Below are 12,061 nucleotides of genomic sequence, written 5' to 3' on the forward strand. Positions count from 1 at the left end.
AGCAATGTTCTCAGAGAAAAACCAATATACATGTTTTAGGCTAGCAATTCTTAATTCTGGGTACATTTAATATTTACCTGAAGAACAGTTAAAAGTACGGATGCTGATTTCAATCCTTAGACCTGTTAAAACTGATTCTCTGAAGTTGGGTCTCAGGGAGTTTTATTTTTTATTTTTTTAATAAATTTATTTATTTTTGGCTGTGTTGGGTGTTCGTTGCTGCACATGGGCTTTCTTTAGTTGCGGTGAATGGGGGCTACTCTTGGGTGCGCGAGCTTCTCATTGAGTTGGCTTCTCTTGATATGGAGCACAGGTTCTAGGCGTGCAGAGGCTCTAGGGCTTCAGTAGTTGTGGCACGCGGGCTCAGTAGTTGTGGTGCATGGGCTTAGTTGCTCCATGGCATTTGGGATCTTCATGGACCAGGGCTTGAACCCATGTTCCCTGCCTTGATAGGTAGATTCTTAACCACTGCGCCACAGGGAAGTCCCTCAGAGAGTTTTAAAAGCTCCTGTGTGACTTGAGAATGTCTGATGTAGGCAGTGCAGCCAGGCCACCAACGTGTTCACTACTGAAAACTCAAGACTTAACTTCTGTGGATTACAAATAAATTTACTCTGAGGTTGCAAAATAATTTTGGGACACTTTTTGATAAATTCTGGCTTCATTTCATTTTTATTCAATTTATGAAAAGGAAAGGCCCCGTTTCAAGGCATTGCTCATAGGCAAGTCCAGCAAGTACAGATTTGAATATAAATCTCGTTCAAATGAAGCAAATTTTGCATTGTAATGGCAAAAGGCAAAAGAGTAGACTGAGTAAAATTGTCTCTGTTACAGAAAAAATAAGTCTACTAATGGAGGGTCAGAATAGAATCTTTCAGCACCACTTTTATTCCAAATAGTATCAACCAACGACTATCAACAAGTTTCAAATTTCAGTTTTGAAAGCTACCTATAGAATTGTGTGCTATTTTGGCTGAAATACGAGCACTTTTTCCCAACTTACAAAAAAAAATTCTGATGTGAATATTTCCTTTACATATTCTTATTATATAATATTTGCATATAGCTTGTTTAGAGAAAAAAAAGAAAATACAGACAGCAAGGAGAAATATAACAACCATGAATAATCTTATGTGGAGATACTATCAGCTAGCATACTGGTATATTACTTTCTAGCTCTTTTACATTTTTAACTAAAATTACATTGCAATACATTTTTAACTAACTGAGAGGCAGTCTACATTTATATTAAGCTATTTTTCCTCTCAGCAACATCTCACTAAATGTTCAATAATACAATTTATTAATGGGTCTGTCATATTCTAGCATGTAGGTATTTTACAATTTATTTAACTATTTCCCTATTACTAAAATATTCGATTTGCTTCCACTTTTATGTTTGGTTTTTGGGGGGTTTTTTGTTTAATTTTCAAAATAAACTTTTAATTTTACTATTTTATTTTTATTTTTTAATTGTTTATTGAAGTATAGTTGATTTACAATGTTATACTAATTTCTGCTGTGCAGCAAAGTAACTCAGTTTTACACACATATACATTCTTTTTATATTTTTTCCTGAGATATTGAATATAGTTCCCTGTGCTATACAGTAGAATCTTGTTGTTTATCCATTTTATCTGTAATAGTTTGCATCTACTAACCCCTAACTCCCAGCCTATCCCTCTCAACTCCCTCTTCCCCTTGGTAACCACAAGTCTGTTCTCTAGGCCTTTGAGTCTTTTGTGTTTCATAGATAGCTTCATTTGTGCCTTACTTTAGACTCCACATATAAGTGATATCATATGGTGCTTGTCTTTCTCTTTCTGACTTACTTCACTTAGTATCATAATCTCTAGTTGCATCTATGTTGCTGCAAATGGCATTATTTTGTTCCTTTTTATGGTTGAGTAGTATATACTTAACCACATCTTCTTTATCCATTCATCTGTTGGTGAACATTTAGATTGTTTTCGTGTCTTGGCTATTGTGAATAGTGCTGTTATGAACATAGGGGTATATGTATCTTTTACAATTAGAGTTTTGTTTGGATATATGCCCAGGAGTGGGACTGCTGGATCATATGGTAGCTCTATTTTTAATTTTCTGAGGAACCTCCATACTGTTTTCCATAGAGGATGCACCAACCTACATTCCCACCAACAGTGTAGGAGGGTTCCTTTTTCTCCATACCCTCTCAGCATTTCTTACTTGTAGACTTTTTAATGATGGCCATTCTGACCAGTGTGACATGGTACAATTTGCTTCCATTTTAAAATTCGATAATTACTATAAAGAAAAGCTGTGAGGAAACAAAAAAGTTTTTTCATTTCTGATGTTATTTTTCTTGGGCTAGATTTTTAGATGTTAAATTGCGTACTGAGTCTCTATAATAAATGTTCCACAGATTTCCCCGTTTGGTCCATATAATAAAATATCTCATCAAAGAGCCATTTATCATTAACTTGTTCATGGAGAAAAGAAGCAGAATTCAAGGTGGCTGAATGAGCTTCCAGGTATGTTTGTTGTCCCTTCCTCTGGAACTTCGTTAACATGATAATAAGATAACTTTCAAAAAGTAAAAACCTACAGCAGTTTTCTAGAAGGCAAAATTCTGATGGAAGAGTGTTAACTGATGGAGTAGCTTAACCTAGAGTTTGTTCAGAGGTGATATGAGAGAGTGACTTTCCTTAGCCAAATCTTAGAGATATCTGGACTCAAAGATGGCAGATAAACAGAGGACAGGAATACAATTCGAGAGCGAAAACATGATGAGAACTGAAGGTCTGATAATAGAACATGCAAACATAAACTGTTTTTCTAAAAAAATTCAAAGCACAAGAGCAGTAATGTGGGGATTGGCACTTTAGAGTGCAGTCTTCAATTTGACATTGGGTGGGTCATCTTAGCAATAGTCCCTTAACCACTCACTCTAGAGTGGAGACTTTCTGTTTCTAAGACTTGTCCCTGTACCCAGCTCTGAGTCAGGCTTTTTGTTCTATTCTTAAATGAAAGCAGATGACCAAAAAATCACCAGAAATTTAAGAACATTCTACAGCCTAAAAGAGAATAATTAATACAGGCAGAAAAAGAGATCCCTGGGAAAACAGAATAAAATCTAAAGAGCAAAGGAAACAATACAATCGCAAGTGTTATTAGAGAGATCAGAGACGTTATATTCATGAAATACAATTAATAGGATGCTCTAAAAGTGTTACATTCTGAAAACAAAAAAACAGTTTTGGAAATTAAATATGCATATGCATCTAGCACAATAGATCAACAGATAATGTTGAAATTTGATAAATCTATCTATGGTAATATAAATGTACTAGTTTATAGAGAATTGAAGGAAATTTCCAAACGACTAACAGCAGAATTTTTTTCAGTTATAGAATTGTTGTTCATTAAAAATCTTCTGTATTTGACTTTCAAAATGTACAATGGAATACCTTAATAATATTTTAAACTCAGAACATTATTCTCACCCATCAAATGTTAAAGACTAAACACAAAGGGGGTGGCGAGGGGAAGCCGGGATGAAGTGAGAGAGTAGCATTGACAAATACACACTACCAGATGTAAAACAGATAACTAGTCGGAAGCTGCTGCATAACACAGGGAGATCAACTCTATCATGGATGATGACTTAGAGGGCTGGGATAGGGAAGGTAGGAAGGAGTCACGGGAGGGAGGGGATATGGAGATATATGTGTAAGTACACCTGATTTACTTTGTTGTACAGCAAAAACTGGCACAACAGTGTAAAGCAATTATATTCCAATAAAGAGCTTAAGAAAAAAAAAACTAAACACAAAATTTTTTCTTAAAAAAATAATGTTCCAAGTTTGAAGAAGACAGTTTACCTTTGGAGAGGGGGAAAGGAGGAAGGACATATTAGGAATCAACTCACCCAAGCAAAAATCGCTGAGATCAGCGAAAGAACATTTGAGCACAGAGTCTTTTCTCTCCTCCTCAGTGTTAACTGGAAACGACAACAAAAAAGACTTCTTTAGTTTTGGAGAATAAAAACTTAACAAAAGTTAGAAAAGTGATTGTAGTGACTGATGTCCAAATGATGGCCAAACATAAATAAATGTATTTAAGTTAATGAGCTGAAATGAGAAAAAATCTATATTATATTTTAACACTGATTCTCTTGAACAATTAGCCACTTTCCTTATTGGACATGGATGTAAGCTGACTATTAAAAATAGGTAGTGATTTCCCAATACTACTGAAAAGAGAATATTGGTATTTTCAAGTTATCTAGAGGAAGAAGTAACCCTAAGAAATCATAAGGGAATGAATTTTCATAACATAAAAGCTCTTAGAGAGGGATGGGAAAATAAAAACACACCCCACCCACTGAATGACAGGGGGCCTGGTTGTAATTTTGACTCTTGACTCTTGTGAAAAGGGATTGTTTAAAGGCATCATGGTTTTTCAGGTGGGCAGATGTATGTAGTTTTGGTTGCCAGCACTTGTCCAAACACATCTTCGTGCAACCAAATCCTCACTGCTTTACTGTCGGTATTATTTAAAGTTTTGGGTCTTTCTTTCTGGGAAACTGAGTTTATTATTGCTGGCATATTTAATTACTGGTAATAATTCTCACCAGGAATGCTAATGAGCCAGTGATTTAGGTGGCTGGTCTGTCTTCTCCTGCCAACAGAAAGTATTAGGTCCATATTTGCATGGGGTTGGCTACCTTCAAGGATAGGAAGAAATGACCATACATCTGGACAACAAATGGTCTTTTGTCTGACTGGCATAGGCTACTGTTCTCCTTCCTATGCCAGTCTCCTTCCTGAACACTCTATAAATACTAGTAGAAGGGAGGAAGAGAGGGTGAGAAGGAGGGACAAAGAGTTTGAAACACTACTCTTTACAAGTTAAACAAAAGTGTAGAGCTCACCTTGCTCTGCTTTGTCAGCAGAGATTGAAGTTACAGAAGTGGGAGCCTGAGATTCACTCTCAATTGACTGGAAGAGTGAGGTAGATTGGCTCAAGCTCTTTGAGTAAGCATAGCTCTGGGCCAGGCAAGGCAGGGATCTCCGAGATGGTTTTAATGAAGTTTCTTTTGCTATCTCACTCTTGCTTATGTTCATACCTGCAAATTCAAAATGGCAAGTTTTAGTAATAAGAAATAATCAGCAGAAATCAATGAATAATTTTAATTCTCACGATGGCTGTTTCAGGAAATACTCTTGAAAAGCGTCACCTGGGGATTAGAAATAATTGAATTAGTTTTGTTTCTATATTGTCAGGGAACGTGTTTTGAGATTTTTGTCAAATAGCTATGAGAAATAAATAGCTCCTCTTCCAGTTTGAGCTTTCACTATTTTTAAAGGTTATGTAAAAATAGAAACTGAGGTTTAAATTCATTTGGGGAGTTATGAGAACAATAATTTGGATTGTCTTTGGAGAAATCTAACCATTTAGGTTTTTAATCAGTAAAACAAATAAAACCTAATGCATAGACATTCAAATTACTGTTATTAACCAGAGCCCTTCTTTCTATACCCTGTCCTCCTTTAAACACACGCATCATGTACTAACAGTGAGCAAGAGGCTGGAAAGAAACAGCATACGTGGTTTAGTACGAAACCTGGCCAGCAGGCAGGGGTCAAGGGACAGCATTCCTGTGTTCCTCTCGTACAGAGAGGACTGATTTGTCAGAAGAAAGAATGTCCCTCAACAGCACTCTGCCTCCATAACTGGAAGTCCTAGTTAGTAACTGTTTGCTCCCAGCAATGAATGACCCCATGTCCCTGTACTCCCCGCCCCCATCCACCCTCAGCTCCCCCGTTAATCCCAGGGCATTCCTCAGCCCTGGAATACTGTTATGAGTATTTTGGCATGTGACTTTTTTACACATATTGCGTATTTCTCGAAGAGGAAACACTAGATGTACAACTGCTGGTTTGAAGGACATGAATATTTATCATTTGGATAAATAATGCCAAATTGCCCTCCCTAGAAGTTTTATCTTTTCACACTTCCCAAAATAGTACAAGATGGAACCCATTTCCCTATGAAATTTATTGCCCAACTCTAGATAGTATCAATTTATTTAACTCTGAATAAAATAAGAAGCCAACAAACAAAAAACAAAAAAAAGTTATAATCTTCATGTTAAATAAAGATTGAACATGTTTTCATATATTTTTCAGCCAATTATAATTCTTAAGTGACTAAGCTATTTTACAGTTTTTCTAGTGTATTATTAGGCTTCTTCTTACTATTTTATAAGTACTTAGTAAGTGTGTATATACATATGTGGGAGTTTGGGGTATCAACACTTCATGCAGTTAAAAATCCACTTACAATTTATAATCAGCCTCTGACTCCAGTGTTCCTATGAGTAGTTCTGCATCTGTGGATTAACCAACCTCAGATTGTGTAATACTGTAGAATTTTTTATTGTAAACAATCCATGTGTAAGTGGACCCTTGCAGTCCAAACTTTTGTTGGTTGTTCAAGGGTCAACTGTATATACATTCATATATACAGTTTATAGTATCTTAGTGTTTATAGTATTTTAGTGACTACATATTATCTGTATATGTAAATATGCTGTATTTATTTCATTTAGTTTTCTAACAATCTTACAAGGCAGATATTATACCTATTAGTTATGTGGAAACTGAGACTTAGAGAGGATATGTAATATGCCTTACAGCACACAAAAAAGTAAATTGTTTGGGATTTATATTCCAAACAGTTTCTAGTGCTAAAACCATCATATCATGTTGCACCCATAAGTTAAGTTAGAAACTCCTGAACACCATCTATTTACCTTGAAAATCATAGATGCTGAAATGTAAAGAACAGCTGCCAAAATCCATACTGGTAGAGGCTAAAACATAGAAGGAATATATCTAGAAACACATCTGCTCCTACCACCCTCCCTATTCACCTGCCCACATGCTGATTTCCTATATTAAAGTAAATTTTGAATGCCGTGATTGAAAGGTGAAAAAGGCAATGCAAACGTACCAGTACACAGAGCCTTTGCCTTGCAAGTTATTCATCTTAACTCCATTTTTGAGATAGAGTAGAATCTGGGTCTTAATAGGTGCAGGCAAGGGGTTCAGAGAGAGGAAAGGTATATTTTCAGTAATTATCATATTTACTATAAGACAAACAAATTTAACTAAATTCTACTCATATTGATCCAGTCAATACTTTTTAGCTACTTTATAATCAACTCATGAATTAACTCCAGATTTCTAAGGAATTTTTCAAATGCATGAATTCAAATAAAGACAAGCAGAGGTACTAATGTTCATTGCCCTTTGAGACAAATGAGAATCTTGAAAAAAAAATAACAAGACAATTTTTGCAAGAGATTCTACACAAATAAGACATGGCTAAATAGATGAAATGCAGATAAACCCAGCAGTAGGGATTATAAAATCCTGCTTTATAAAAAAAAGTATTTATTTTCACATTAATTCTCAATGTGAAAATAAAATGTGAACTAGAAAGGGACTGAAGGAAGAATTATGAATTGACCCAGTCTCTTAGTTTTGTGGGACTCTGTAATGATAAGAAAGGAAAATACCCTTTTGAAGAGGAATTCCCCAAGGCCCACAGAACTTATACTGAAATCCTACTTAAATATCATACAATCCCCCTTAGTTAAGGACCGACTAGTGTTTTCTTTACTAATCCAAGGAATAGAAAAGGAAAAAAATCTGTCATAGTAAATGTTTATGCCTATGAATCTTTTGTAATGTGGTCTGATATTTTCTTTTATTTAGGAAATACTGATGTAGAATACTAAATGATCAGTTTTTTATTACTGAGCTCTGGTTGAGAATTTGCCTTTTACTCTAGAAGAACATGTAAGTAAAAGAATAAATATTCTTTTGGGGGTGGTAGTATACAGGTGGAAGATGGTGATAGTTGCTAGCAAAGATATGGGACTCAGAGAGAAATGCATGGGTCCCTGAGAAATGGCCTTGATAGGGACTCTATAATAATACCAGTCACCTTAATCCACTGACGCCATTGTGTATGTTCAAAACTGTTCTTTGAACTAAAGATGACTACCACATTGGTAGATATTATTATTTTATAAACCAATATAGGGTGAGACTAGCTTTATGCTCATCAGTGCTGTCAGCATTTTCCATCATTTGATTCCTCTCTGTATTCACCTAGTCACTGAGGAGATGTTATTTGGGCTTCTGCTCTCTACAGGCATCCTGCTGACAAAGGGTATACAGTGGTGAGCAAGATGGGCATATAATTCCTGCCCTCATGGGTCTTCCATTCTAATAGAGTGTCAGACATTGACCAAACAAATAAATACGTATATATACATAAATTGTCTGAAATGCTACAGAAATACAGGCACAGTTATATAATGGAGAATCATAAAGGGAACTTTCTTTATAAAGTGGTTGGGGACATTTTCTCTGAAGAAGTGATGTTAGGCCAAAAAAATGTAAAGCATCCTAACATATAGAAAGGTGTTTAATGTATGTTTGTGTGGACATTTATATGTGTTTGTGGGGAGTGTTTTTAGGCAAAGATAATAACATGTGTGAAAGCCCTGAGGTAGGAAGATGGCAATGTATTTAGAAAACTGAAAAAAAAAATCTGTTTGCAGTATAGTAAGTGAGTTAAAGAGGTGTAAAGGAGCTATAGCTGCAGTCCAGGTAAGGGATGCAAATTAGCTACTGTTCTTTGGGGAATTCTGCATATGCTTATTTGCACATTATTTTCCACAATTTTATCTGCCTATGTTCTTTCTTTTGAATAATTGTGTTTGCCAAAATTCATAAAATATTTTTTAACATACTCACTGAAAATGGGAAATGAAAATGAGAGAGGCAATGAAATTTACTTACTCTAGGTAACAAATCAAGCAACTGGCAGAACTGAATGTGAAAGTTATAGCTATTGGTTTCCAAAACCCACGATCTTTTCAGAATGCTCCATGGCTCTTCATGAATCCCAATCCTGGATGGGTGGTTACCATGGCTTCACTTGGTAAAAATATCACAAAAATTTTAAGCAGAGAGCTCTGAATGTAGAAACCACAGAGTTAAAGCAAACCTCAGAACCTGTAATTCTATATTCACAATCTTAGACAACTGTGAAAAATATGTTGATGAAAAGCGAATATGAGCTGTTTGGTACACATTAACTGGGAATGTCTACCCATCACCTATCAAACTGTTGTTCTTGTGCTGATCTATAAAATAATAATAGATATGACTAATATATAATCTGCTATGAGTTAACAATGTGTATAACTGGGTTGTACAAAATAAGTATCAGCTATAAATTGTAAACCTAATTATCATTTTTCAGTTTCCATCATTTAGTTAACAATGTGTGTAACTGAGTTATATGGAATAAATATTATTATTATTTTTTTTATGTTCTTAATGTTTTATTTCAAGATGACATTGTAACTGCAGGGGCTGTAATAATATTTTCCAATTTCACAACATAAAATACATCATGGATTTAGGCAATTATTATTACATAAAAGGTGAATCCCAAAGAATTACTAGCATTTACTTTTTTGTCATCCAGGAATTTTCTGTGAGAATTGTTGACACGTTTTTTGAGGAAACAGAATAATATCACAGTGAAGAGAAGATACTTTAGGAAGTCAAAGCCAGACTTCTCATTCCAAGCCTGGCTCACTAGCTGTGTGGCTTTAGGTGGTTGTTTAAACTTTTTGTGCCTCAGTTTCCTCTTCTATAGCTGAGAAATGAGTCTCTGTGTACGTTGTCATATTTCACTCAGCCCAATCACTCTCCTCACAGCCATCGTCAAATGTTATTTTAAGTTTTCTATTTATAAGCAAAAGTCTACTTCTGGTTTCGAAGGTAATTATTTTACCTCTCCTTCCCCATTCTTTGCTTGGTACCAATATTATTATTTTTAAACCTAATTTTTATTCATTCAGTTTTCTATCATTTATTTAATAATTCCAAACAATTATTGAGTTCTTTCCCTGGACCAGGACTTAGTGTTGCGTGAAAATGATACTCCCTATCACGTGTGTGTGTGTGTGTGTGTGTGTGTGTGTGTGTATGTGTGTATATGCAGTTCTTTAGATTAAAAACTAATATAAAAATATGGATAAGGCATCATAAAACCACCAAAGAGGAATTCCTAATCCAAGTAGTAGTACCAGTGAAGTCTTGATTGTGAAGGTAATCTGAGCTGATTCTTTTTGACATATTCTTTCTCTTACACTTTTATTTATTTATACTTCATTGATTTAACACATTTTCTTCAAGGTATTATGCATATCAAGTAAGAAAGTTTGTTTAAAACTCTCCATAAGTACATAACTGCTGAAAATATTTGTTAAATGCAATATCTAAAGAAAACTGAGAAAACAATGTTGATGATACACATATCCTTCCTACAGCTCTCATTTTCCTTCCCATTTATCTTTAAAGCAGTGCTTTCTCATTTCCTGCTCTATTGTTTCCAAAGCTATCATACAGATCAGCTTTGCTAGAAATCAGTATAATCTAAGCTAAAAGTGTGATATCCTAATGTTCTAAGGAGTATAGTTTCTTTTCAAAGTTCCACATCAAATGCCATCATATTCTACTTGGCATAACCAGCAGTATCTGCTCTTTGCTTGGCATGATCAACACTAACTATCCCCACAGCACTTCAGGCCTTTTTTCTTCTATATTCTAAAGTTCCATTTCTTTTCTTGTATGACTTTACCTGATACCCTTGAATAATATTTGACAGCTACTTATTTAAAGCTAATAACTAGAAAAGAGCCCATAGTAACAGATCACTTTGGGAAAGCATATGCAGCTCTTGAGTTCAAGGATAAACCTGTAGAAGCATAGACATGTCTCATTTCCTGTATTTAGAACAGATTTTTCTAAGGCAACAATTAGTACTACTTGCAACTGTTCTAAGAGCACTTCATAAATGCTCACATATTTAAAAGGATCTCATGAAATGACAATTCACTTGGGTATACACAAAGGTCCAGTTGCAAATAAGATGTAATTTCAAAAAAGGTATCTTCTGGAAATACATTCACATAAGACGTGACATCAAAGGAGGTAAAGTTGTTATTGAGATATTACTTAACTCAAGGTGCTTTGAGATAATATGGAGTTTTAATTGGAAAAATATGTCCTTCGAAAACTTCAAAGAGAAAATTGAAGAGTAAAGAAAAATTGGTTGATTGTTCTCAGTGCAAAATACACATTTTTCAAAAGATCCACTCTTTTAGTAAAATTTCAAGAAAACTAATTTATCCTAAGGAATCATGTGAAAAAAAAATGTATATTTTATAGATTAAACCTTGAAATTTCTGCCAAGTAAATTGTTAGAAGAATTTTGGGATGTTTGTAACAAAAGAACACGATATTGTTTTATATTATGTCCATAAGGGGGAAATTTAAAAAGTAAATACATTTTTCTGTCTTGTTACACTCTCGAGATGAATAATGTGGTTTATAAAGATTTTATACTTTTATCAGAAGTATGTTAGAACTGATGGGCTCAGGATGCCATTTGATTTCACAAAATCCAAACATACTTCTCTATATTAGTGGATACAATCAAAGCATGTTTACTTAAGTAATAAGCTTTGGGGCAAAAAAGCATAAATGGGCACAGAATCTTCTTATTTTTCTGCCTTGTCAAAAGTCATTACAGTTTTCTCTCCTTCAGAAGAACATGTCTGATTTGTGGCTTGAGTGTGTCCTTTTTGGTGGAAGTTATTTCTATGTGATAAAAGCTCCGTTTATTGAATGCCTACAAAGTGCTCAGTGCATCCTGTCATCAATAATTCTCATGACAGTCCTGTTAGGACTTGTCACCCTCAATTTACATATGAGAATCCTGAGACATAAAGGACGTAAGTAACTTGTCTCAAGTCCCACACACAGGAAGTTGAAGCCTGAAACAAACCAGGTCCATCTGATTTCAAGGTCTCTGTTCTTTGTAATATAACAAGCAACTTCTCTGTTTACTCAGAAACTTCTTTTACAATAGTTTGCTCTTCACTCACTTTTCAGTTTTCCTCTCACTTCGAAGAATGAAAAGT

General features: G+C 34.8%; 1 protein-coding gene across 2 annotated transcripts in view; it reads right to left on the reverse strand.

Moving 5' to 3' along the window:
- The window catches only part of ANO3 (anoctamin 3), a 451,354-nt gene that overhangs the window by 199,247 nt on the left and 240,046 nt on the right, over positions 1-12,061 (reverse strand). For both annotated transcript variants that reach the window (XM_057749054.1, XM_057749055.1), the window contains 2 exons: positions 4,916-5,110; positions 3,911-3,982 (listed from right to left, as the gene is read on the reverse strand). In XM_057749054.1, coding sequence (XP_057605037.1) covers positions 3,911-3,982; positions 4,916-5,110 — 267 coding nt within the window. The remainder of the gene's footprint in view (positions 1-3,910; positions 3,983-4,915; positions 5,111-12,061) is intronic.

The sequence above is a fragment of the Hippopotamus amphibius genome, chromosome 9 (assembly GCF_030028045.1).
Source record: "Hippopotamus amphibius kiboko isolate mHipAmp2 chromosome 9, mHipAmp2.hap2, whole genome shotgun sequence".
Taxonomy (NCBI): Eukaryota; Metazoa; Chordata; class Mammalia; order Artiodactyla; family Hippopotamidae; genus Hippopotamus; species Hippopotamus amphibius.